The sequence below is a fragment of the Anguilla rostrata genome, chromosome 17, assembly GCF_018555375.3.
Source record: "Anguilla rostrata isolate EN2019 chromosome 17, ASM1855537v3, whole genome shotgun sequence".
In the NCBI taxonomy this organism is placed as follows: Eukaryota; Metazoa; Chordata; class Actinopteri; order Anguilliformes; family Anguillidae; genus Anguilla; species Anguilla rostrata.
Genome location: NC_057949.1, coordinates 8,331,791 through 8,354,401, shown reverse-complemented (window position 1 = coordinate 8,354,401; position 22,611 = coordinate 8,331,791). Strand labels below are relative to the sequence as shown.

General features: G+C 44.3%; 2 protein-coding genes across 2 annotated transcripts; one reads left to right on the top strand and one right to left on the bottom strand.

Annotated features, from left to right (window-relative positions):
* Positions 1 to 2,361: 2,361 nt before the first annotated feature.
* LOC135244121 (peroxiredoxin-1-like) lies at positions 2,362 to 7,205 on the bottom strand. The gene is made up of 6 exons (XM_064316331.1): positions 7,046 to 7,205; positions 5,815 to 5,933; positions 5,107 to 5,260; positions 4,030 to 4,152; positions 3,521 to 3,651; positions 2,362 to 2,829 (listed from the first exon to the last, which is right to left on the bottom strand). Exons 2-6 carry the CDS (start codon positions 5,915 to 5,917, stop codon positions 2,744 to 2,746), a joined length of 597 nt encoding a protein of 198 aa, XP_064172401.1. The 5' UTR covers positions 5,918 to 5,933; positions 7,046 to 7,205; the 3' UTR covers positions 2,362 to 2,743.
* Positions 7,206 to 10,718: 3,513 nt separating this feature from the next.
* On the top strand, positions 10,719 to 21,825 carry LOC135243823 (ubinuclein-2-like). Its single transcript, XM_064315894.1, is given in 18 exon segments — positions 10,719 to 11,376; positions 12,501 to 12,620; positions 12,755 to 12,856; positions 13,203 to 13,334; positions 13,895 to 13,998; positions 14,445 to 14,970; positions 15,409 to 15,479; positions 16,127 to 16,256; positions 16,419 to 16,525; positions 16,684 to 16,794; positions 16,920 to 17,063; positions 17,578 to 17,628; positions 18,036 to 18,078; positions 18,250 to 19,002; positions 19,004 to 19,537; positions 19,893 to 20,103; positions 20,585 to 20,653; positions 21,014 to 21,825. Coding segments are annotated over 18 exon segments (3,558 nt in total). The 5' UTR covers positions 10,719 to 11,073; the 3' UTR covers positions 21,061 to 21,825.
* The last annotated feature ends 786 nt before the right edge of the window (positions 21,826 to 22,611 follow it).

Genomic DNA, 22,611 nt, shown 5'->3' with positions numbered 1-22,611 from the left:
AAAATGGGACAGTCACTTATAAACATACACGTCTGACGTGTATGTTTATAAGTGTTTGTGATACCATGCCAAAAATAAGATCTACGATGCTGTTCAAGTCTGGCTGGCCTCACCCATTGACCATGATAGATAAAAGTTCAGATCGATATGCCAATGTAAGGATCACAAATTTTATGCCGCTGAAAATGGCATTTATTTAGAATTCTTAAATGTATAGAATAGAACACATACATGAATTACCATAGATACAGCATTCATTGTGCTAAAGAACAAAAACAAAAAAAACAATTGCTAGTACGTTACGCTGGACAACAACAGGCTTGCAATGTGAGCTGCGTTCCAGAAGTGATAAGGCCACACCTATGTCCCTTCTCGGAATTATTCCTTATCCACCTAAAAGTACACCAGTTCATCACCATTAACACAACCAAACTGATGGGCATCATTAATTTGTATACTGCACCATCTAGTGGTTCACAAATTCATTCTCAGTCGAACCATATTCAAGTCTCACAGCAGATCTATATAGTACACATGAGCACATGTAGAAAGCATTCACTCATACCATTTGGAGGCTAGTGAGGCTTGTGCTCTTCAAGACAGGTGTCATGGACTACATTCAAATGAAGAACACTGTGAAAGCAATGTCTGCCAAACTGCCATACTGCAGTTTTCAGAGTGTTTTGCCAACAATACTACAAAGGAGGACACTGCAGTAATCAAGAGAGGAGATTATGAATGCATGGATCATGGTTTCAGCATCCATCAGGATGCGGAATGGGCAGAGCAGTGTAATGCCAGCGATGGAAAAATTCAATTCTTAGCGAGAGAGCCAAGTGAGGGGTCAAAGATGAAGCCATGGCTTTGTATAGTTGTAGAGGGTTTGACAAGGACTAGTTTGACTACCATCTATGTCATGAAAGGTCGGCGATTTGTGAGGTCATAAATTTAAGTCCAGTTAGAAAGATTTCAGACACTCTGGATGTGTGTTTATAGACATAATATTTTCAAATATTTTTATGTATCGCCTACTGATGCAGTTCACAAACCGTCATGTGAAACTAAACCCAAAACATCAAACCGGTTTGGTTAGCAATGCTGGAATTGATAGTGTAATCATAGCTCCCTCTAGTGGGCATTCAGTAACAAGCTTTGAAGTGCCGCTGACCAACGGCTCTCAAACTCAGTCCGGGAGCCCCGTGTATGCTAGTTTTTGTTACAGCAAATCACTTGCTCATTTAAGGCTGTTGAACTCGCTTAAGCTCTTTAATAATGTTTTCCTTGAACACAACGCTGGTTTCGCTTGTTATTTGTCTTTAAATTCTTCATCCTCTACCAAATAGTTAGTTTTTTGTGTCAAATTTTTACCTATTAGGAGCCTATTGATTCTTTCCGGTGTTTAATTTTTAAAAAAGTATTTATGTCTTTTTATTTGTTTGCAATCTAGCACAAAAAGCATAATGTGAATGGGACTTTCATTCATTATTGCATGCACAGCTATTTGACATTATATGGCTTAAGAGCGTAAATAATCAAAACATGAAAAGCATTGTCATCGGTTGATTTGACAATACAAACTTGATTATCACAGAAGAACAATCGATTTCTCCCAACAACTGTCCCAATAATTTTTCATTTAACTGTAGCTCTTACTTATGAACCAAAACTGAAGCATGCAGTCTGCAACCATCTCCACTAGACTGTTCTGCTCACAGTAACTGAGGCTCTTCACTCCATCCTCATCCTTCCCGACTTGTCTGCTGCATTTCACAACAAGAACTACTAGAGCAGGACTGCCCAATCCTGTTCTTGGATATCAACCGTCCTGTAGGTTTTCATTCCAACCGTAACAGAGTACACCTCGTTCAACAACTATAGATCCTGTTGTGCTGCCAATAAGTTTCATTCCCCAAGAAGGGGTGAAATGAAAACCTAGACAGGACAGTAGATCCCCAGTAACAGGATTGGGCAGCCTGGTACTAGAACCTTCTCTCAGCAGGCTGTGCCCTTGCCTGAATCACGCCTGTCACAGGTTATTCATCTCTTTGGGCACCCTGCTGGATAATTCCATTCATTCGTTGAACATTTTGCACATTGCTCAAGTGCAAAATGGTATTATCCTATCTGGCAAACAAGCTTACAACCTTTGAGTTACAAGCCCAGTTCCCAGACCATCATACCACACCGCTATCTAAACCTTACTGATTTAAAACCCAGATATTCCATAGGTACATTCAGCTTCACTGAAGCAGGAAGATGGCACATTAAGTAACATATACCAGTGAAAAACAAACTGTTCAATTTTTAAGCCCATTTCAGAACACTGGTAATATGCAGATACAGACATCCAGACACCATATCTATATTTTAAATTCAGTTTGATCTTTATTTCTCCAGTCACAAAGTCACCAGAATTACCTTAACTCATCATTCCAGTTCTCTTGACACTTCTGATATTGATCATCAGTTTAGCAACCATAAAAACACTTCAGGTTTTTCTTATTTTTCATCTTTCCCTTTCCTGGCATAATAACCTTCTAGAAAAAAACATGGCTCACAGTTTCAGTGCTTACGAGGACTCACTGCTTTACTTCCATTCAGACATGAGTTCTAGAACAGGATGCTGCGTCTAGAACGTGTGCATGGAGATGGTGGGGGAGGGGGGCCAACGTGAGCAGTAATTCGGGAACGTTAAGTGCTCGGGTTCAGGGAGATAAGTGCGCATGGGCCAGAAAGGGACGAGTTAGTTCTGTTTTGAGAAATACACCTTGCTCTTCTGGACGTCCGGAACAATGGTGTCGCTTCCTGGTTTCCAGCCGGCTGGACACACTGCGCACAGAGAATGTTAGTTGCCATCTTACCCGCACTCAGACGACTTACGATTTCCAAATGACCACCACTATCATCTATGACATTTATTAACTTAAGAAGCGCGCTAGAACCGGGCTGGAGTCCTCTGAACTTTGGAGAATATATTTGTAGTTCCATGGTGCAGGATTCAATACAGAAAAGGTGTTTGAACCGAAACAGGCACTGACATTTTACACCAGATCACCAGTAGTCATATATTTTGAGTGTTCTCCTTGCATGCCCTGTCATTTCATCACTTCATGAAAACTTCATTAGTACTATGTAGCTAACCAGTTTCCTACTGCATTGACATTGCAATATTCGTCGTTCAGCCAAATGTGCACCCACTAACATTTGATTAAGCATTTTGAATGTAGGTTTTTATTTTTATTTTTTAAATTTTTTGATATACCGATACATATTTTACTCAATCACACAAGTGAGAAAGATAAAAAGATACCAATGACACTCTTCCTAACAGCCAGAAACAGCTTTAATTTCCACAAAAAAATAATTTGAAAAAAGACTAAAAAAAAAACTTTTAAATTACGCCTAAATGCATTTAATTTCCACCACTCTTTATGACGTCAGGAAACGAAAACCCAATGTCTGACCACAGCCTTCTATCTCTCAACTAACCCCCCCCCCCCAGTAACCGACCCACTCTTACCCTCTCCGAACTTGTCGGTGTGCTGGAAGGCCTGCACCAGCCGTAGGGTCTCGTCCACTGAGCGTCCCACAGGCAGGTCATTTATGGTGATCTGCCTCAGCAGGCCTTTATCGTCAATCACAAACAGGCCCCTAGCAGACAGGAGACGCAACGAACAGTGAGAAAGGAAAAGGCACAGGAGGTATGAGAGAGAGATCAAAGGGAAGACGGAGTTCAATAAGGAGAAAAGACAAGACGTATTCTGAGGGACACAAACCAGTGCATAATAAACACCAGCCCGAGCAAATGTATGAAAGTGAGCACACGTAACCCACTCATGTACAAACGCACTTATTCAAGGACAAACACACCACGCGCGCACACATGCAAACGCATTAATGTGCACAGTCACAGGCTAACACCGCTAATTAAGCAATCCGCCAATTGTGTTTATGCTTCGGCCACACATTAAACCGGAGGCCCTGCCAATGGCATCAAATGAGCGGGTGGATACTTATCTCAGTACACACCTGTAGGCGATGCCCTCATCCTCCTTCAGCACTCCGTAGTCCTGGGAGATGGACTTGCCCAGGTCAGCCAGCAGAGGGATCTTCATAGGGCCCAGGCCGCCCTGCTTCCGTGGTGTGTTTATCCTACAGGGAACAGGTAGCGGCATGCATCATGACACGGCTAACCAGACGCCATGCATAACTGAAACAATGTCACAACGTTCATAGCCAAAACTGACTTCCTCTACCGCAGAACCTTACCGATACAAAGGCCAGAGCGATGGACCTTCCAGTCAACTGAACGAGGGACGACCCCAGAAGTTGCGTGAGCGATTACATTTTCAAATATTCTACAATACTATACAGTAAAATAATCTCTTTTTTTTTCATTTTTAATTTGGCATGGCACCAGAATTTGGAATGTCCAATTTGTGAACAAGCACGCTCCATGTGGCCCCTGGCTGCCGGCTCAGGGAAACAAAGACAGCTCACGGTTCTCATCTGAGACATACAAGTGGAAGGCAGCACCAGCACAGGTCAGATTCAATCAGTGTAGCTCACTCGTGTGCCTAAAGCAGAGCTTTTACAGAGTGCGCTACCCAACCGCCCACAATAAAAGATTATCTTCATTATTACGACCAAATGCAAAAATGGGGCAATTTAATTCCTCAATTTAAGTGCTGCACTCAACTCTGGTTTTACCTATTCACCAGATGGAGCTTAAGCCCTGAAGGGTATCATGTGCAACCACAGAAACCTGCAATGTGTGCCCGGTTGTGTTTGAAGTTCACATTTGCACACGATGATACATGAATTAGATTGTAAAGGCATAATTAGATTCATGTGAGGGGAAGAAGACATGCCATCTGTGCTAGAGTTCACCGATATGGAAAGCTTATGTCTAAGCTAGCCCTGCCCACAGAGGTGACTGTTATTCTGTTGCAAGCTGCAAAGCTCTTACCAAGAGCACAAAGGTCTGGAGGCCCACAGGAGTTAAAGGCCGAGTGAATCTTCAGAGCCACACACGCAAAGTACATGTCCACAATTCACTGCACCCCTTTTGGTTCCCAAAGATCCATAACACGCTGCTCTTCTCACCAGGCCAGGTGGCTGAAGTGCGAGTCGACGGAGGCAGCGATGACCTCACAGCCAATCTTCCGGAACTCTTCCGCCCGGTCGCTGAAGGCCACAATCTCCGTGGGACAGACAAAGGTGAAGTCAAGGGGGTAGAAGAAGAGCACCAAGTACTTCCCTATTGGGGTGGCAGCAGGGAGAGACAAAAATCGGGAGTCATTAAAAACAATATTGTGTCCAGAACTACCAGCACCTCATTTCCTGTTCTGATAGTTGGCACCGGAAATGAGGGATTCATGCTGGATACACACTGAGCTAAGGGGCCAAGGTCCTTTAAAAACAATATTGTCAAATCATTCCCCCCATCATTTTTTTTGTTACCAATTTTGAAGTGGTCCACCTGCTCTCAAATCTGAGAGTGAGAGTGAGACAGACTGCATGTGCTTGTGAGTATATGCTTCTCTTTGTGGGAGTATATTGTTGAGTGAGCATAAGTTTGAGAGGAAAGGTAAAGTATGTGTATGAAAGCTTATGCATGTGAGTCTGCATGTGCGAATGTGCCTGACTAAGTGTGAGAGTGCAAGGAAGAGTATGCATGTGAGTATGAGTTTGTGTGAATGTGAGCATGTGTGCCTGTTCACGCAAATATGCAAGACAGTAGAGATTTAAACCATGTACAGACTGAAGCCATGAACAGTCTTGAGGTTTCACAGTGCCTTGTGTAGCCTTTACCTTTGTAGTCAGAGAGCTTGATCTCTTTGAACTGCCCATCCACAACCGCAGTGGCTTGGAACGGAGGTGCGGGCTGGCCGATCTTTGCGTTCCCGGCAGACATGGCAACGTTGAGGTTGCTGGTATTGAAAGGAGGACGTGCATTAAAAATCTAATGGGAAACACTCAGAACCAAAAGGAATTTCGGCAACATTTACTGATAAAGCCACATACAGCTGGGGGGGGGAGTTCCCTCTCCCTCAAAGTAAAGCACAACGTACACAGACTTAAATTTGTACGAACTTTTCAATGCCACAAACGTTTTGGACTTTGAAGTAACTGTGTGGATAATAAATGGACACCCACGCCGATGGAATGTCGTGCGACTGAGCAACATTCACGAGTAATACTCCAATCGCACATGATTATTAATTCACGATAGCCTGAGGGCCCATATAAACGTTAATGTTTCAATAAGCAAAAGTTAATGTTTTATAGTAAGGATTAGGGTTCACTTGGACCGGGGATGACAGAGGGAAAACCAGTACAAGCAGCTCATTGTTCTAGTTTCACGTATTGCACAAAACCCGTAATTAACGCTAAGCTCCCGTGGAATTCCTCGCTTAACAGCAATGTGCAAATGAACCTTTCATTAAAATTTTAGACTAGTATGTCGTTCCGTTGTTCACAATTATTTGGTGTAACGAATCGGCCCGCAACCAAACTAGCTAAACGCTAACATTACCTAGCTAACACGGATGTTAAAGTACGAGCCAGTGAATTGAACATGCTAACTAGCTAAGGTTTGTAATACGTTGGCTTCACTACAGAAGGCAAATTTCTACTTAGCTAACTACGAACTATAGAAACATTGTTACAAGTAACAAGTAGCCTGTTCCAAATACAAATATTAAACCATACAGAATATTATGTAGAGGAACATCCGCATTCCCAAGGAACCGTGCTGCGTAATATCTAATGTTATCTAGCTAGCTTTATCCAATATCACATTTTAGTCAACACAAACAAACAAAACCACTCGAAGTCACAAAGTTAGCAACTTAACATGCAAAACCGTAACGTTTTACCATAATTAAATAGTAGCTGGGTTGGCTACATTAACACACTAGCTCAGGCTTCCTTCGATTGTCCTCGCAAAGAATCAAGGTCCGACTGCGAAAGTTCAGCCAACTGAAAACAATGCATTTCTGCGAGACATGCACAAATATTTCACAATCAGAACAGAACTCACATGAAGTTAATTTAAAGCGCCAGTTGTCTACTGCACACCGTGTACACGGTATATCATTCACGCTAGCTATCCTCAGTTGTCGACAGTCTCACGCCTCCTGCTGTAGATTCCCTCAGCACATGCGCAGTAACGTCCCATTGGTATCGCGCACATCTGCACATCCCGCGAGAATGCGTGGTGCACCGCCAATAAGAATTGAAGGATACGACCAATTTGATAATATGGGTTAATATAAGAAGTAGTAAATTAATATTGTTCATAAATGATAACGGCAGATACATACGCTCAGAAGTCAAATGCTCCCAAAGTTGTTAACTGTCGAAATATATATCAAATCAGAGTCAGAAATTTATGAAACATGCTGAACATGGTCTGATTTTGATTTGGTAATAAAATATAGGACCATCCTTTCTCCAGGACTAGGAGCTGAGAATAAGTCACCTATCCACACAAAGTGCTTGAAGTTCGCCTATAGGCCTATTTCACAAGATGGCGACCAAAACCGGATGTAGGGATACTTTGTTTCTGGTTACCGTTGCTACGGACGCAAGTCCATTCCTGACAGCGAAAAATTGAGCCTAAACAGCGACGTGTGTTCTCACAGTCCCTGATAGCTCTGCCAAAGTTCAATGTCCGATGTTATCCGCATTGTCGAAGCATTGCCAGTGAACGTTAAGCGGTCTAAACTGGACAAGGGCTATAAATTATGTTTTGAGAAGTTTATATTCGGTTATGAAGGTAAGTATAACGTTAGCTCTGGTTCACAAGAAAGCTAAATAGCTAGCTTGCTAACCACATCAAGTTAGCCGATTAAAGAGATGTTGCACTTCCACATAAATTCTTTTCTGGAGGCGACTCCATTGTGTTTTCGCAATGTGAAGCAACATCTGCTGTCCGTTAACAGCGTATCTGTTCCTCTCGGTTGTCCCGAAAATGAATTAAATTCTGAATATATAAGTACAATCCCTCAATATATAAATTCAATTCCCGAATATATAAGTATAATCCCTCAATATATAAATTAAATTCCTAAATATATAAATTCAATTCTGAATATATTAATTAAATTCCCGAATATATAAATTCAATTCTGAATATATAAATACAATTTCTGAATATATAAATTCAATTCTGAATATATAAATACAATTTCTGAATATATAAATACAATTTCTGAATATATAAATATAATTTCTGAATATATAATTTAAATTCCCGAATATATACATTAAATTCTGAATATATAAATTCAATTCTGAATATATACATTAAATTTTGAATATATAAATTCAATTCTGAATATATAAATACAATTTCTGAATATATAAATACAATTTCTGAATATATAAATTCAATTCTGAATATATAAATACAATTTCTGAATATATAAATACAATTTCTGAATATATCATTTCAATTCCCGAATATATACATTAAATTCTGAATATATAAATTCAATTCTGAATATATACATTAAATTCGGAATATATAAATTCAATTCCGAATATATAAATACAATTTCTGAATATATAAATACAATTTCTGAATATATAAATTAAATTCTGAATATATAAATACAATTTATGAATATATAAATACAATTTCTGAATATATAAATTCAATTCCCGAATATATAAATTAAATTCTGAATATATAAGTACAATCCCTCAATATATAAATTAAATTCCCGAATATATAAATTCAATTCTGAATATATAAGTACAATTCCTCAATATATAAATTCAATTCCCGAATATATAAATTCAATTCTGAATATATAAATACAATTTCTGAATATATAAATTCAATTCTGAATATATAAATACAATTTCTGAATATATAAATTCAATTCTGAATATATAAATACAATTTCCGAATATATAAATTCAATTCCCGAATATATAAATTAAATTCTGAATATATAAATTCAATTCTGAATATATAAATACAATTTCTGAATATATAAATTCAATTCCCGAATATATAAATTAAATTCTGAATATATAAGTACAATCCCTCAATATATAAATTAAATTCCCGAATATATAAATTCAATTCTGAATATATAAGTACAATTCCTCAATATATAAATTCAATTCCCGAATATATAAATTCAATTCTGAATATATAAATACAATTTCTGAATATATTAATTCAATTCTGAATATATAAATACAATTTCTGAATATATAAATACAATTTCTGAATATATAAATTCAATTCTGAATATATAAATACAATTTCTGAATATATAAATACAATTTCTGAATATATAAATTCAATTCCCGAATATATAAATTCAATTCTGAATATATAAATTCAATTCTGAATATATAAATACAATTTCTGAATATATAAATTCAATTCCCGAATATATAAATTCAATTCTGAATATATAAGTACAATTCCTCAATATATAAATTCAATTCCCGAATATATAAATTCAATTCTGAATATATAAATACAATTTCTGAATATATAAATTAAATTCCCGAATATATAAATTCAATTCCTGAATATATAAATTAAATTCTGAATATATAAATTACAATTCTGAATATATAAATAACTCAGTTTATAATCAGACATATCACAAGACAGCCGTTTTTATTTTTTGAATTTTTTTTTTTCTTCATGGGCTACTGAGTGAGAAAAACAAGTTTAACATTAGCATCGGTAAAATTTGACAGTACAATCAAGGATAAGCAAACAAAAACGTTAAATAATTAAAATTTGAATGAGGCAATAATTCGGACTTCATTAAGGGGTCCTTATTTTCTTGGTATTAGGACCTTTCAAGTGGGGGCACCAAATTTCACAGGGAAGGGCCCAAAGAGCTAGAGAAATAGAAAATAATCTCTTAACCAGCGAGAGTTTCATAGAAACCCTTGCTGCAGCATGCGACAGAAGACCGTGTTATGGCTCAATGGCAAGCCCCAGCGCACACCAAACTACTATTTTTTACAGTCTCTGGTCCGTAGCAACGGTAACCAGAAACAAAGTATCCCTACATCCGGTTTTGGTCGCCATCTTGTGAAATAGGCCTATTATGTGGCTTTGGAGTGGGACCAGAGAAAAACAGAATTAAGAGTCATAGGAGAGCCAAAAGAACAGCTCTCGTGTGAACGGATCCAAAAGAACGGGCTCTTAAGTTTCAGTTCTATTACTAGTTTTATTAGTAATTTCCATGTTTGATTCATTTAAAAAAAAAAAAAACCCTTTTCCTATCACTTGTTACATGTTGCCCCATCCCTGCACTTCTTGGTAAATTGTATTCGTCCTAATACTGTAGCTTATTCTTCTGCCTAGTTTGGCTTTGCAGATGTTAGACCAGGATAGTGTTCATTGTTCTCGGCTAGAAATAGCTGTACAAAATAAGTAATTGTACCTTACTGAACCCGTGTCCAGCAGTTGTCTACGATCATGAAAATGCACTTTTTTTGTACGTCGCTTTGGATAAAAGCGTCTGCTAAATGAATGTAATGTAATGTAATTTAAACAGGCAGACAGGAGACTTATTAATCAGAATCGTCTGTCCCCGTAGGGTTTAGCTTGCAGAAATGACAGTCCGTGTCTTATAAATTTGTTAATGCATTCACGGTTAAATTTGCTCAACGTTTTAAAAATTCCCTCTGACACTAGAAGGAAGGGGCTGGCTGTGGGTTACGCCCCTTTTCGCGCGCTGCAGGCTTTGCTTTGTCTTCGTCAGTGCGCAGGTCCAGTGACCTCCTATGGGTAATTTTATGTCTTAAAATCAAAGATGGCAGATAAAGATATATCCGTTCCATAGCCTTTGGATGCAGGCAAAATATATTTTCAAAAAACATTCTCAGAGAACCAGATTAGGTAACTGAGGTGCAGGAGAATCATCCAAGCTACCTGCCAACAAGCATTCTTTTAGCCGTCCTAGCTAGCTAGCTTGCTCAGCAACACTTAACTCATCTGTATACACATAGCTAGCTGCCTGCTCTCTGGTGTTCCCTCCTGTGTCCGGAGTGAGTTGGGTCCAGCGACTCCGCACCCAATCCATGGCAGGACCTAGAAAAGTACCGTTTGTCACACTGTCGGCCTTTGCCACGGTACCAGCCCCTGAGCCCAAGAAACGTCGAAAGGAGGACGAAATCGAGACCACTTTAGAACATGGAAAGCCTGGTACCGCAGAGACTGGGGCAGGAGGAGGTGGCGGCGCTCTCTTTGGTAACGTTAAAGTTGGCGGGGGAGACACCGGGGAACCTAGTGGGATCACGGTACGACTAAACCTCTGTCTGTCCGAGCCCAGCGACCAGGCGTCCGCCGAGTTCAGCTACAGCGAGCTGGTCCAGTCTCGCCAGGTAAGAGCTGGAACTGTACGCGCGTAGGCCGGGAAAAGCCTGGGGTTGGTTGTCAAACTCGTGTACCCCAACAGTGTAGTGAAGCTAGCTGGTGAACATGTTAACATTAAAGGTAACGCTAGCGTTAGAACGATAGATCTTGCAGGCGAATGATTCAAATTATCTGCTCCATTCTGCTTATCATATAATAGCCTGGACGTTCTTGTGACCGAATTCTAGCTTTAAAGCGAGCTAGTTTTCAAAAGGTGCTACCAAGTTTGCTATATAGCGAGCAGTTTATCACATATAGATAGATTTCATCCAGGTACAGTTAGCGCTAGTTGCCTTGAAGCATGCGCTGATATTCTCCATCTAGTCTAATGATATATGGACAGCTACCCAATAAACCTTTGCTGGCGAACACAACAGTTAGCCCAAAGTTCATAAACCCACCAATACGACTGTAATCACAAAATCCCAACGTACATACTCTGCATGGTATTATAAGGAGAAACACATTCGCTTGCGCGAACTGTTGCCATGTCTTGTATTAAACTTGCAGCTGATTCAGTCCAGCGAGAGTACACGTTTACCCCAAAAAGCATTGTTACAAACGTGCATGAACCTTGAAATGCTTTTCTTCTCACTGTAAATTTATCGGCTAGACGCCCCCTGACCGACTAGGAGTGCGTAATTAACCAGAACAGTTTTATCACTTCTGTCACTCTTTCAAACTCGTTTTTCTATCTGAAGTCACCTGCTTTGATTTTATTATGTTGGTGTGCGCTGATTTTAGCCAGAAAATTAAGGGCTTGATTTGCATCCTATGCCACAGTAACTAATAATAATTAGAATTACCAAGTATAGTCATGTGGCTAGGTATTTTTCCTTCTACTTTTTATTTGAAGTCGTTGGCAGTGTTCCTAAAAACACAAAAGGCGAGTAAAATCCCTGCTGTGGATATTGGATCGTTGTTTTTTTAATTTATTATTACTAAGCTCATAGAATCAGCAATGTGTAGAAAATCACTATACTCACTTTTATATATGTAGACTAATAGAACAACATGTAACTGTAATATACATATCTACATCTGATTGTATGTGTGTGTGTGTGTATAAACCTGCAGTTTCCTCTCTACTCAGGTGAAGAGGCACCCCCCACAGGGGCTGACACCTGCCTGTGACCCCAATGACCCTTTAGCGGACGAGCAGAGGGAGAGACGGGAAGTTGAAGCTCTTGCCAGGAAATTCGAAAGCAAATATGTGAGTAGCTCACAGTGATGATGTCAGGGTTTGAGAGCACGGGAGTGGAAAAATTAGAAATACAGAATTGGAATGTTTGTTTGTGTGTGCACAGTGTGCCTGCATAACCCTTGCTTATCTCTTCCTCCTTGTAGGGTAACAGTGTGAAGAAGAAGAGGAAGGACAGGATGCAGGATTTGATTGACATTGGCTTTGGCTACGATGAGAGCGACTCCTTCATCGATAACTCGGAAGCTGTGAGTATCTACTGTCCCTCGCTACAATCCCCCGCCCCTCCCCCATCTACACCCATCCATTCTGAATTGACAAAGGAAGCGGGAGTACAGGGATGGGCCAGCATGTGCTTGGCTATTCAATATTAGCAGGAAAAAATCCCCAAATTAGAGGACAGACGTTGATTTTAAAAGAAGGTGAACTCTGAAAAATGTTTAAGTCTAGCAGCGACTGAGCAGAAGATTAAACCTCTATCAGCCCCAGTGCTATTTCGGTTCAAACTGGCACACAGACAACCTCTATATAAGGCAGGTCTGTGGAAACCGGACCACCGCGCTGTTTATGTGCTCTCTCTTTTTGTTTTCCTAGTATGACGAGCTGGTCCCAGCATCTCTGAATACCAAGCTGGGGGGGTTCTACATCAACACGGGCACCCTGCACTTCCGCGCCGCGTCCGAATCCGAGGGAGAGGAGGGGGGCAAGGCGGAGAAACTGCACAAGGTGAGCCGGAGGCAGGCTATGAGCACTGTGCTCACGCCAGCTGCATTTGTAAATAATAAAAAAGATATCTTCTGTTAGCATGCCTCTGTCACCCCCCCCACTCCCCATATGAAAAGCACTTCCTTTTTTTAGCAACAGTTCCCCCTCTACCCCATGGTCAGCTGAGCACCTACCCAAAAACGATTTCTGGAGGAAACACTGTGCTGGGCAAGGGGCTTCTTGCTTTTCTGTGTCCACTTCAGCAATGCTTCAGTCCTGCACTGGGAGAACATATCATGACGGCTACTAGGCTTGGCTGCGCTAGGTTTGAAATTTGGTTTTGTTCTGTTCATGAAAGGGTTTAGCTTGTGGGCATGCATTTAAATTGAGCTTCATTGTTTGAAAAGACATGCTAAGAGTTTCCGTGGAGGATACGGTGTGTCTGGCGGATGTTATTGGCAGACTAGCTCCCTCCAGAAAGTTCTATGCAGAATTAGTCTTCCTGTGATTGGCGGTTGAATGAGAGAAACCTGCAGCGTGGAGAAATAAAAGCTCACCATCTGCCCATTTCTGCTCAACAGAGAATGAAAGATGGAGAAGAGCGAGTGATTAAGAAGAGGAAGAAAAAAGAAGGAGTGAGTTTGGAGGAGAAGAAACCTAAGAAGAACCGACCACCAAAGCCTGGGTGAGAGACTATATATGTGTACGATGGCACCATAGACGCTTCTGTCAGCATGTTGTTATTGAGACCATAGAACGTATAAATTTATTTCACTTTCATGCTACTGGCATTATGTTAACGTATTGCTTTTAATGTAGTTTCTTTTTATGAGCATTATAAATATTTATACTTTATTAATGCAATATTTTAGAATATCAAGAGGGCAGTCAATGTGGGATTTATGGTGTAGAATGCTATCTAGTGTCCTGGTTAAAATTTAAGTGTTGAAAAAAAAAAAAAAAGGAAGTTCTACAGTTGTCCAGTGCCCTGCCATCGTGGTCTGAAGGCATTGAGTGCTGTCATAGACTCTTCCTCATCCCTCTCCATTCTTCCTCTTTTCCTCATGTCTTCTCTCCCTCTCCTTCTCTTCCTGCCTCGCTCCCCCCCGCTCTCTCTCGTTCTGATGCCAGAGCGCTGGGTCTGAGCTCCCATCGCCCGGAGAAGAAGAAGCGGAAGAAACTGATGAAGGATTCGCTGCACCTGGCCGCCATCCTCCGCCGCTTCACCCCGGAGAGCGCCGAGCACCGCAAGAAGACCCTCTCTACCGCCAACTCCCGAGGCCCCGCCCACCCCGCCCCGCCCGCCGGCGTAGCCACGCCGCACGGTCCGCGCCCCGCCTTCGGCCCCGCGCACGCCGACATCTCCGTGTCCGAGCTCACGGCCGACCCCGCGGTGATGTCGCTCCTGGGCTCGGCCAATGAGAGCGAGATGCTGCAGGACCTGATGGGCGAGCTGGACTTCGGCGTCCTGGACTCGCCCCAGGCCTGCAGCCCTGCCCAGGGGGAGAATGGCCTGGCGGGGGCAGGGGCAGGGGCAGGGCAGAAAGCTGGGTCGGGGGTATTGGGGAAGGCCCAGGCGACAAGCCTCCTGGTACCTCCGCCCCTCCCTGACAATCTGCCTGCCCCCCTCCTAAAACGCATAGATGACCTACGCCTGGTGAGTTCCTTAACAACTCTTAATTTGTCACCTGTGCCTAGTGGCCCAGTTTATTTTAGTAACAATAAATTAGTGAGTAATCCTTTGATATTCACGTGACATTGCAGTATAAATGGAGGTTGGATGTGTTCTTATAAAGGAAAGACAGTGGAGCTCTCTCCCAGCAACTGAAGCCTTAGCTAAGCCTGAGGTGAAAATCTTCATTTCTTTCAAGGAGGCCAGCAAATTTGAAAAGACAGTGCGAGAGAGCAGGAAGAGGAGTTTTAAGAGAAAAGGGAGTGACACCACATTGGACATACTGATTTGCTTGTGTCAGGGTGGCAGGCAGTGAGTTTTACAGATGAGCGAAGCTGCTGTTGGGGTTCGTAAGCACTGTACTGCAGTTCACGTCTCAGCTGTGTGCTAGTGTGTTTATCTCTGGCGCCTCCCCCCCCCCAGGCATCCCGCCAGTTCGACCAAGAGGGGAGGAAGAAGTTCTTCACTCTGGACATGAACAGCATCCTGCTGGAGTGAGTGTCCATCGGTCCATCTGTCTCCTCAATGCCGGTGGCTTAACCATTGCGTGGGCCATGGTGCTGACGGGCATTCTGGGAAGAAGAAAGAAACGGAAGAAATGAAAATTTCTTGACGCGCTTGAAAGTTGTGCTTCAAGTTGTCAGTGATCACAGTTGCAATAATGACCCATACAACATATACATGCCTAATTCTATAAATAATAAATTGGTGGAAAATAATAATAGTAATAATAATCAACATCATTATCTATATGGTAATCAATTTATATGGGTACTTGTTGGGCAATGTTTGAGGATATCTGAAATCTATCTGGGGAAAAAAAATTCTTGAATAATTATCAGAGAATAATATTCAATTACACGCAGAGGAGAACACATGCTTGTCTGCTCTCTCCCAAATCAATAGCAGCGCTTGCACCACTGGTATTTACAATTGGGCATTCCAAATTAGGGAGAGAAATTGGGGAAAAGCATAATTTAAAAAAAATTGTTTTCGGATGTTTGTGGTGCACATGTATATAACCCATGTCTGTTATCCACAGGTCAGCTGTCTTGTATTGACCTTCCAGAGCATTGTAACCCCCCCCCCCCGTAACCCAGCATGATCTAACGCCCCCCTCTCTCCTCTCTGTGTGTGGCAGCATTGAGCTGCAGGTGCAGGAGCAGCCGGCTGCTGTGCGCTCTGCAGTGTACTCGCACCTGGAGGCCTTCGTTCCGTGCAACAAGGAGGTGCTCCTCAAGCGTCTCAAAAAGCTCAGCCTCAACGTGCAGGTGGGACTCGCCTCTGCTCCAAGCTGCCTGTGCGCAAATCCAGCGACACTCTGAAGCTAAGACTGGCTCACTCACTCTCTCTCTCTCTCTCTCTCCCTCCCTCCCTCTCTCCCTCTCTCCCTCTCTCCCTCCCTCCCTCCCTCCCTCCCTCCGTCCCTCCAGGACGACCGGCTGCGAGCGCCTCTTCTGAAGCTGAAGCTGGCCGTGTGCAGCGTGATGCCGGAGCAGATCACCAGATACAACATGGACTGCATCGCCAGGGTGGCCAAGTATGACTCGCCTCCAGGGTTCACACCCTCACTTGAGAGTCCTCCAAGAAATATTTCTGTCCCCAAAAGGTTGTGGAAGGATGTTAGATTGTTGTGTTTGAAACGCATGGAAAATGTGTCCAAATCGAAAAATTGTTACTTTCCACCCTCTGTTACAGGCAACAGTCTGAGGAGGTGGAGAAAAACGGTTCTGAGGAAGACGATGAAGAGAAGCCCGGGAAGAGAGTGATGGGTCCGCGCAAGAAATTCCTCTGGGACGACAAACTGCGGTTCGTACAGCCCCCACACGCCGTCCTGCTGGAGCCCTGCTATTGACCTTCACCTTGCGACTTCAGCAAATGTGTCCTCCTGCCTGTAGGGGGCAGTGTTGTGACCATTGTGTGTGGTTTTCCAGGACTCTGCTGTGCAGCGTGGTGCGGGTAAAGCTGGGCTGCTACGAGCTGGAGTCGCAGTGCTCTCTGTCTGTGGAGGACTATCTCAAAGCCTTCCTGGAGACCGAGGTTAAGCCGCTCTGGCCCAAGGGCTGGATGCAGGCCAGGTGCGTTCCCACGGCAACGGTGCACGATGTCTGATGCACTTTCAAACGCAGACTGAAGACTCATCTCTTCAGGCTGCACCTCTCCCCCACCCCTCCCTAGCCTATAGTTCAGCTCCCTGTACTTAGCTAGGATAATTTGATTGTTAGTGTATCTGGCAGGATTGTTTTTGTATGATTAGGTGTGATTCCAGTGCTAGTTTGTACTTGGTAGGATTCTTGCTTGCTGAACAAGCTTACTCTACAGGGTTGGAGTCCTGATCGATGTGGTCACTTCTGGCACTACGATCCTTACTTCACTCTAGTGTTTCTTTTGCGCCTCTACATCATGAAACCTATGCACTTGTTGTACGTCGCTCTGGATAAGAGCGTCTGCTAAATGCCTATAATGTAATGTAATGTAATGATGCGTGTCCGTCGTCTTTGTGTCTGTAACGTTCTTGTGTCTTTGTTTGATTGCATGTCGGTTAACCTACAAAGCTTTGATTTTTAAATCCAACTCCCTTCTCTCCCTCAGGATACTGTTGAAAGAAAGCCGTTCTGTACACAGTCACCTTACAGATAACCCGTGAGTAACCTGTGTTTTACCATTCTTCTTGCTCTGCTTTCCAAAGCACTGTGATTGGTTGGCATCAGTTTGACTCGACTGCTCCGCCTATTTCGTCAAAGCTCACTCTTCTAGTCACTGCTTGTAGGCTTACTTCACATGAAATAGAACATTAAATAGTACATTACACACAGCTGCTGTGGTTATACTAATCTGGAACTATAGTTCTGGAATAATTTGGAACAGGTTTTATGTCTGTTCTTTAAGCCACACTTGTTAAGCAACACACAAGCAGGCAATAATAGAATACTGAATAGAAATTTGATTAAAAGTGTTTTTTAAAGAGCTATATTGTTTGTCCATGCATGCTGTTCTTCCTGTGATCAGTCAATTCAGGCTCACGCTCACTCCCTTTCTGTCCCATTCAGAGTCAAGAAAAAGATGGTCCCCGCTCCAAAATCCAAACCCAAGGTGAGGTGTGCATCTCTGGATGTGTCAGGGGTCTGCTGTGGGGGTGTCCTTTGGAATTTTTGCATTGCTTTGAAATCTACATTGGTTTCATAGAGTGAGCAGGAAACTTAAGCTTTGCTAACGCTCGCGTTTTTCACACATCAACCTTTTCTGTCTTTCCATTGGTTGCAGGAGGGGGCCGCCTGGGTCCAGAAGCCCTCCCCCTCCCCCGCTTCAGTCCCAACGGCCTGCCGTCCGGCCCCCTCCTCCCCTGAGACCATCTGCCTGTCGGACTCCCCGGACGACGACCTGCCCCCGCCCTCCCCGGACTCCATCTCGCACGCGCTGGCCCTGCTCAGCAGCGCCGCCAAGGGCCTGATCCAGGACCGCCCCGCCTCCCCCAAACCCTCGCACCCGCCCGCGGGGAAGAAGGCCGCGCCCTCCGTCGGCTCCTCGCCCGCTCCCCGGCCCGTGTCCTCTCCTGTGGCGTTCGGGACGCCGAAGGGCGGGGCTCCCCTCTCCCAGGCGCAGAGACACCCCCAGGCTCACGCGCGCCAGCCTGCCTTCCCCGCGCTGAACAAGCTCCAGTCCTCCAGTCCTCCGCTGCCTCCCAAGCCGCGCCCACCCCCCACCTCCTCCCCGCTCGTGCCCCCCCAGCAGAAGGCCTTCTCTTCCCCCGGGGTCAAACAGGGAATGAGGCCCGGGCTCTCCACGCCCCCTAGTGGGCTGGACAAGGGCAGCGGTAAAGCTAGCAGCAGTAGCAATGGTAGCATGGGTGTACCGCCTCAGTGTAGGCCAAGCGCCCTCCCCTCTCCTCAGCCGAGCCCCAGTGTCCCTCAGACGTCGCGGCCACACCAAACGCCACACCTCAGAACGCCCCCCCAGGCCTCCCCCACGTCCTCGCCGTCCCCTTCAGCCTCGCCAGGCCCCGCCCCCGTCCTCCCCCTCTCCCTCCTCCCAAACCAAACCCCATCAGCAGCAGCAGTCGAGCTTCATCACCCCAATGCAGGTCACCCTGAGCAAGTCCTCACACAGCAGCAACCCGTCCATCATCAAACTGAGCCCCCGACCGCCCGCCCCCGCGCCCCCTTCTTCCTCATCCTCCTCCTCTCCCTCCCTCCCTTCCCACTCCCACCCACAGTCCATCCCGAACCTGCACCTGCACTCCTCCAAGAGCTCCGCCGTCCGCCCCCCCTTCCCTGTGCCAGGGGGCGGGGCTAAAAGCGGACAAGGCGGCTACGGCACCCCTGGGGATCAGAAGGCCGTCTCCCAAGGCAACGGCAACACCAGCACCAGTCTTCCAAGCACTTCATCTACTCCAGGTCGCCCGGTCTCAAGCCCCTCCCCTGTTGCCTCTCCAACCAATCATGAGCAGCGGCAAAGGACAGTGGGCGGGGCCAGCCCGGGCACTAAGCCAGTTGTGAGCCGGGCTCCTGCTCCCACTCCACCGTCCCTGCCAGTCACATCTCAGTTATCGCAGGTGAGTCGGCTATAACTGGACATTAGCAGTAAGCCAAATTGAGTGAGTTATATTCAAACACCGTTTCCCAGTGCCATTCACCACCTCACTTCTTACGCCCTCTGCCTCCACAGCGGCCTGTTTTTAACCTCATAGCAGCTTGCACATGGGCAGATCTGATAGGAGTTTGACACAACCAGACCAGGCTCAGTCAGAATGCTGTAGTCGGGGTCTCACCCCAGGCTAGATTCCATGTTTAGGGAAACGATGAACCACATTAGACTAGACAATTCAGCTTTGTGAAGTAACAGTATTTCCAGTCCGTTGGTCAGCAGCAGCATGTAACATTTACGTATTTATATTTCTTTAAATCTAGATATCGTCGGCAGGGAGCAGTCTCCTGGGGACTCCGCCCCCGTCCCTCCCCCTGGGGTTTGGAATGCTGGGGGGACTGGTCCCCGTGTCTCTGCCCTTTCAGTTCCCGTCCCTCCTGAACTTCACTCCGCCGACCGGGCCGGCGGGGGGGAGCGCCGGGAGCGAGGGCGCCACGGCAACCGGAAACAACTCAGGATACGGCCTGGCGCAGAGTGAGTCATCAAAGGAAGCCCCGCCCCCATTTACAAAACGGACATTAGAAGTTATATTCTTAACGTCAGTATTCCAGCCAAAAACACATTAAATTATCTGGCCTCATTTTTCAGAATAAAGTAAGATGGATGAAATGAGACCTGGTACTGTGAACATCTCAGAAGTTGTGTGTGTGTGTTTGTGCTTGCGTCCCAGTGTTCTTATATCAGTGTTTATCCAATCAGGTGTTTGTAACTGTTGTAAGTGTCTGTACGGTCTGACATTTTCTCGTTTTGTTCATTTGTCCCTTCTGCATTCTCTTTCCTTTATTGCTTTCTGCCCTTTCCTACACTCTCCCCTTCACATTTCCCTCTGGCGCCCCCTTCTGGCGCCCTCCTTTCGTACACTCTCCCCTTCACATTTTCGTCTGGTGCCCTTGCATTCATTTGCCTCTCCCGCCACGCCCCTCCCTGTCTGTCCGTGTTATCCGTTTCTCCTCAGATCTGTATAAGAGCCTCCAGTCGGGGCCTCTCTCTGCACTACCCCCTCACTTGCAGCTTGCTTTCTCAGGTAAACTCTCCCAGTCCTGGCCCCGCCCCCCAGCCCTCTGCCTCTCTGTTTACTGGCTGTCGGCTGCACGTCCCGCCTCTGTCCGGCTGCTTTGTAGACCCATTCACTCGTCTGTCTGTCAACCTCCACAGATTTCACCACAGATACTCTATTTGCCGAGCAGATGTGCAGCTTTGGCCTTACCTGGCACATCAACGGCAGTGGCTCTTATGCCACCTGTTAGCAATAGGAAACACTCAGAGCATAATCTAGAGGGTTGCAAGACAGAGCAGATATTCTGGCAATAGTTTCTGGTTTTCCCATCTGTTGTGCCAGCTCATCATTTTGCACCCTCCCCCCCCCCCCACTTCCTCCCCCCAGATGTCAATCAAAGCCAGGAAGGGGATACGAATAGGAAGGCTCTCTGACCCAGATCTATGGGAACGCAGACACGACAGGGCCACACCCACCAGGATGACATCACCCTGGACAAATCAGTGCTTGGGGTGGCTCTGTTTACTGGATGAACAGATGAAAAGCAGGATGGACTTGGTGATGAATGCTCACTTGAGTATGTCTGAATGTTTTTGTACTGTAATATAAATACATTATTAATAATGTCAACAGAATGAATGGATGGATGGCTGGATGAATGAACCTTTTCTATTTTTTGACAATGTTTACATGACAGACCTTTATCACTGTGGAAGGAGAGGTGGATGGTAATGTAATGTCTGGAATCAGTTTTATATGGTACGGTCCCCTTCAGTAGATGTAATGCATTCTGGGAGTTATTGTATTTATTAGCTACTGCCACCAAGATTTCTGGTAAAACCAGCTAGCCTGTAGTGTTTTTAAAAGACAAACAACAATCACCGTCTCGGAGTATGTGCAGGTTTTTTGTGCCTGTGTGTGCACTATACTCCAGTTTCCAGGTCAGTTTGAGCATACCCCCCCCCCCACCTCTTTCTCCCACTCCCTCTCTCTGGTGCTGTATTTTACACTGGTGCAGGTGTGTGTGTGTGTGTGTGTGTGTGAGAGAGTAAAAGGGAACAAGTTTGTATTTCTGCTTGAATTCTTTTTTTTTTAATACATGTACAGTTCTTGGCATTTGGCTTAAAAACACAAATCAAAAAGCCTTAGCGTGTAATAAAAATAACTATGCAGGGTGATAAATGTTTGTCAAACCAAAACAGTGAGCTGTGGGCTAAAATTCCTTGTGTCTGATTGCACTTGTATCAGAGTGTGGTTGTATGGCGGTGTGGATGCACTAGGCCGTTTCCCTTTTCCTCTGAGATGGGACTTGCAGATGCCCTCCTCTCCATCTACTCTTTCCTCGTAAACTCTACTGCCTCCCTCTCTTGGGCCCCAACACAGTTCCCTCCCCTGTGCGTTTGACGACAATGATTTGTCTCCACAGCGAAAGCACATCTCCGAGTTTGATAGGACAACCCTTCCCTCTACATGACTTATTGGGTTTGTGTGTCCACTGTGTAGGTTGTGCTTAACAGAGTGTAGAGCTTGCGTTTCGTTGCTCTGTAATTCTGCCGATTGAATGGACCACAGATGCGTGCCATAAGCCTTGTGGCTCTCAGATGGGTCGGATGCACCGGTAGCCATTTTGGGGAGATGTGCCTCCATTCCTTAAAAGGTCAAGGGCATTTAAAATGTGTGAACGTTTGGTGTCTCTTGCCACCTGACACTCTGAAGTATGCCACAGTGTTTGGACTATGATAATACAGTTCTGGCTGTATTTAAAATATAAATGAAAATGGCATTTAATTTAAGAATTTTTTTGTCAGCCACAGAAATTCCAAGGGATCAAGTCAGTTGGATTAGGTTAACAGTATTCCATAGCGTATGCAAGACCGTACCACTGGAATTTTAAATAGCATTTCAAAAGCTACGCGCAATTGTACTTTAAACTGTTTGGTTTCACATTAAATTTGGTCTCATTTAAACATCTACCCTGTGGGGAA

Coding starts and splice junctions, on each gene's coding strand:
- LOC135244121 (XM_064316331.1), bottom strand. CDS start 5,917: ATGTCTGCCGGGAACGCAAAGATCGGCCAGCCCGCACCTCCGTTCCAA. Junction 5,261..5,814: donor CAAGCTCTCTGACTACAAAG/GTAAAGGCTACA, acceptor CCACCCCAATAG/GGAAGTACTTGGTGCTCTTC. Junction 3,652..4,029: donor GATGAGGGCATCGCCTACAG/GTGTGTACTGAG, acceptor CCTGTCTGCTAG/GGGCCTGTTTGTGATTGACG.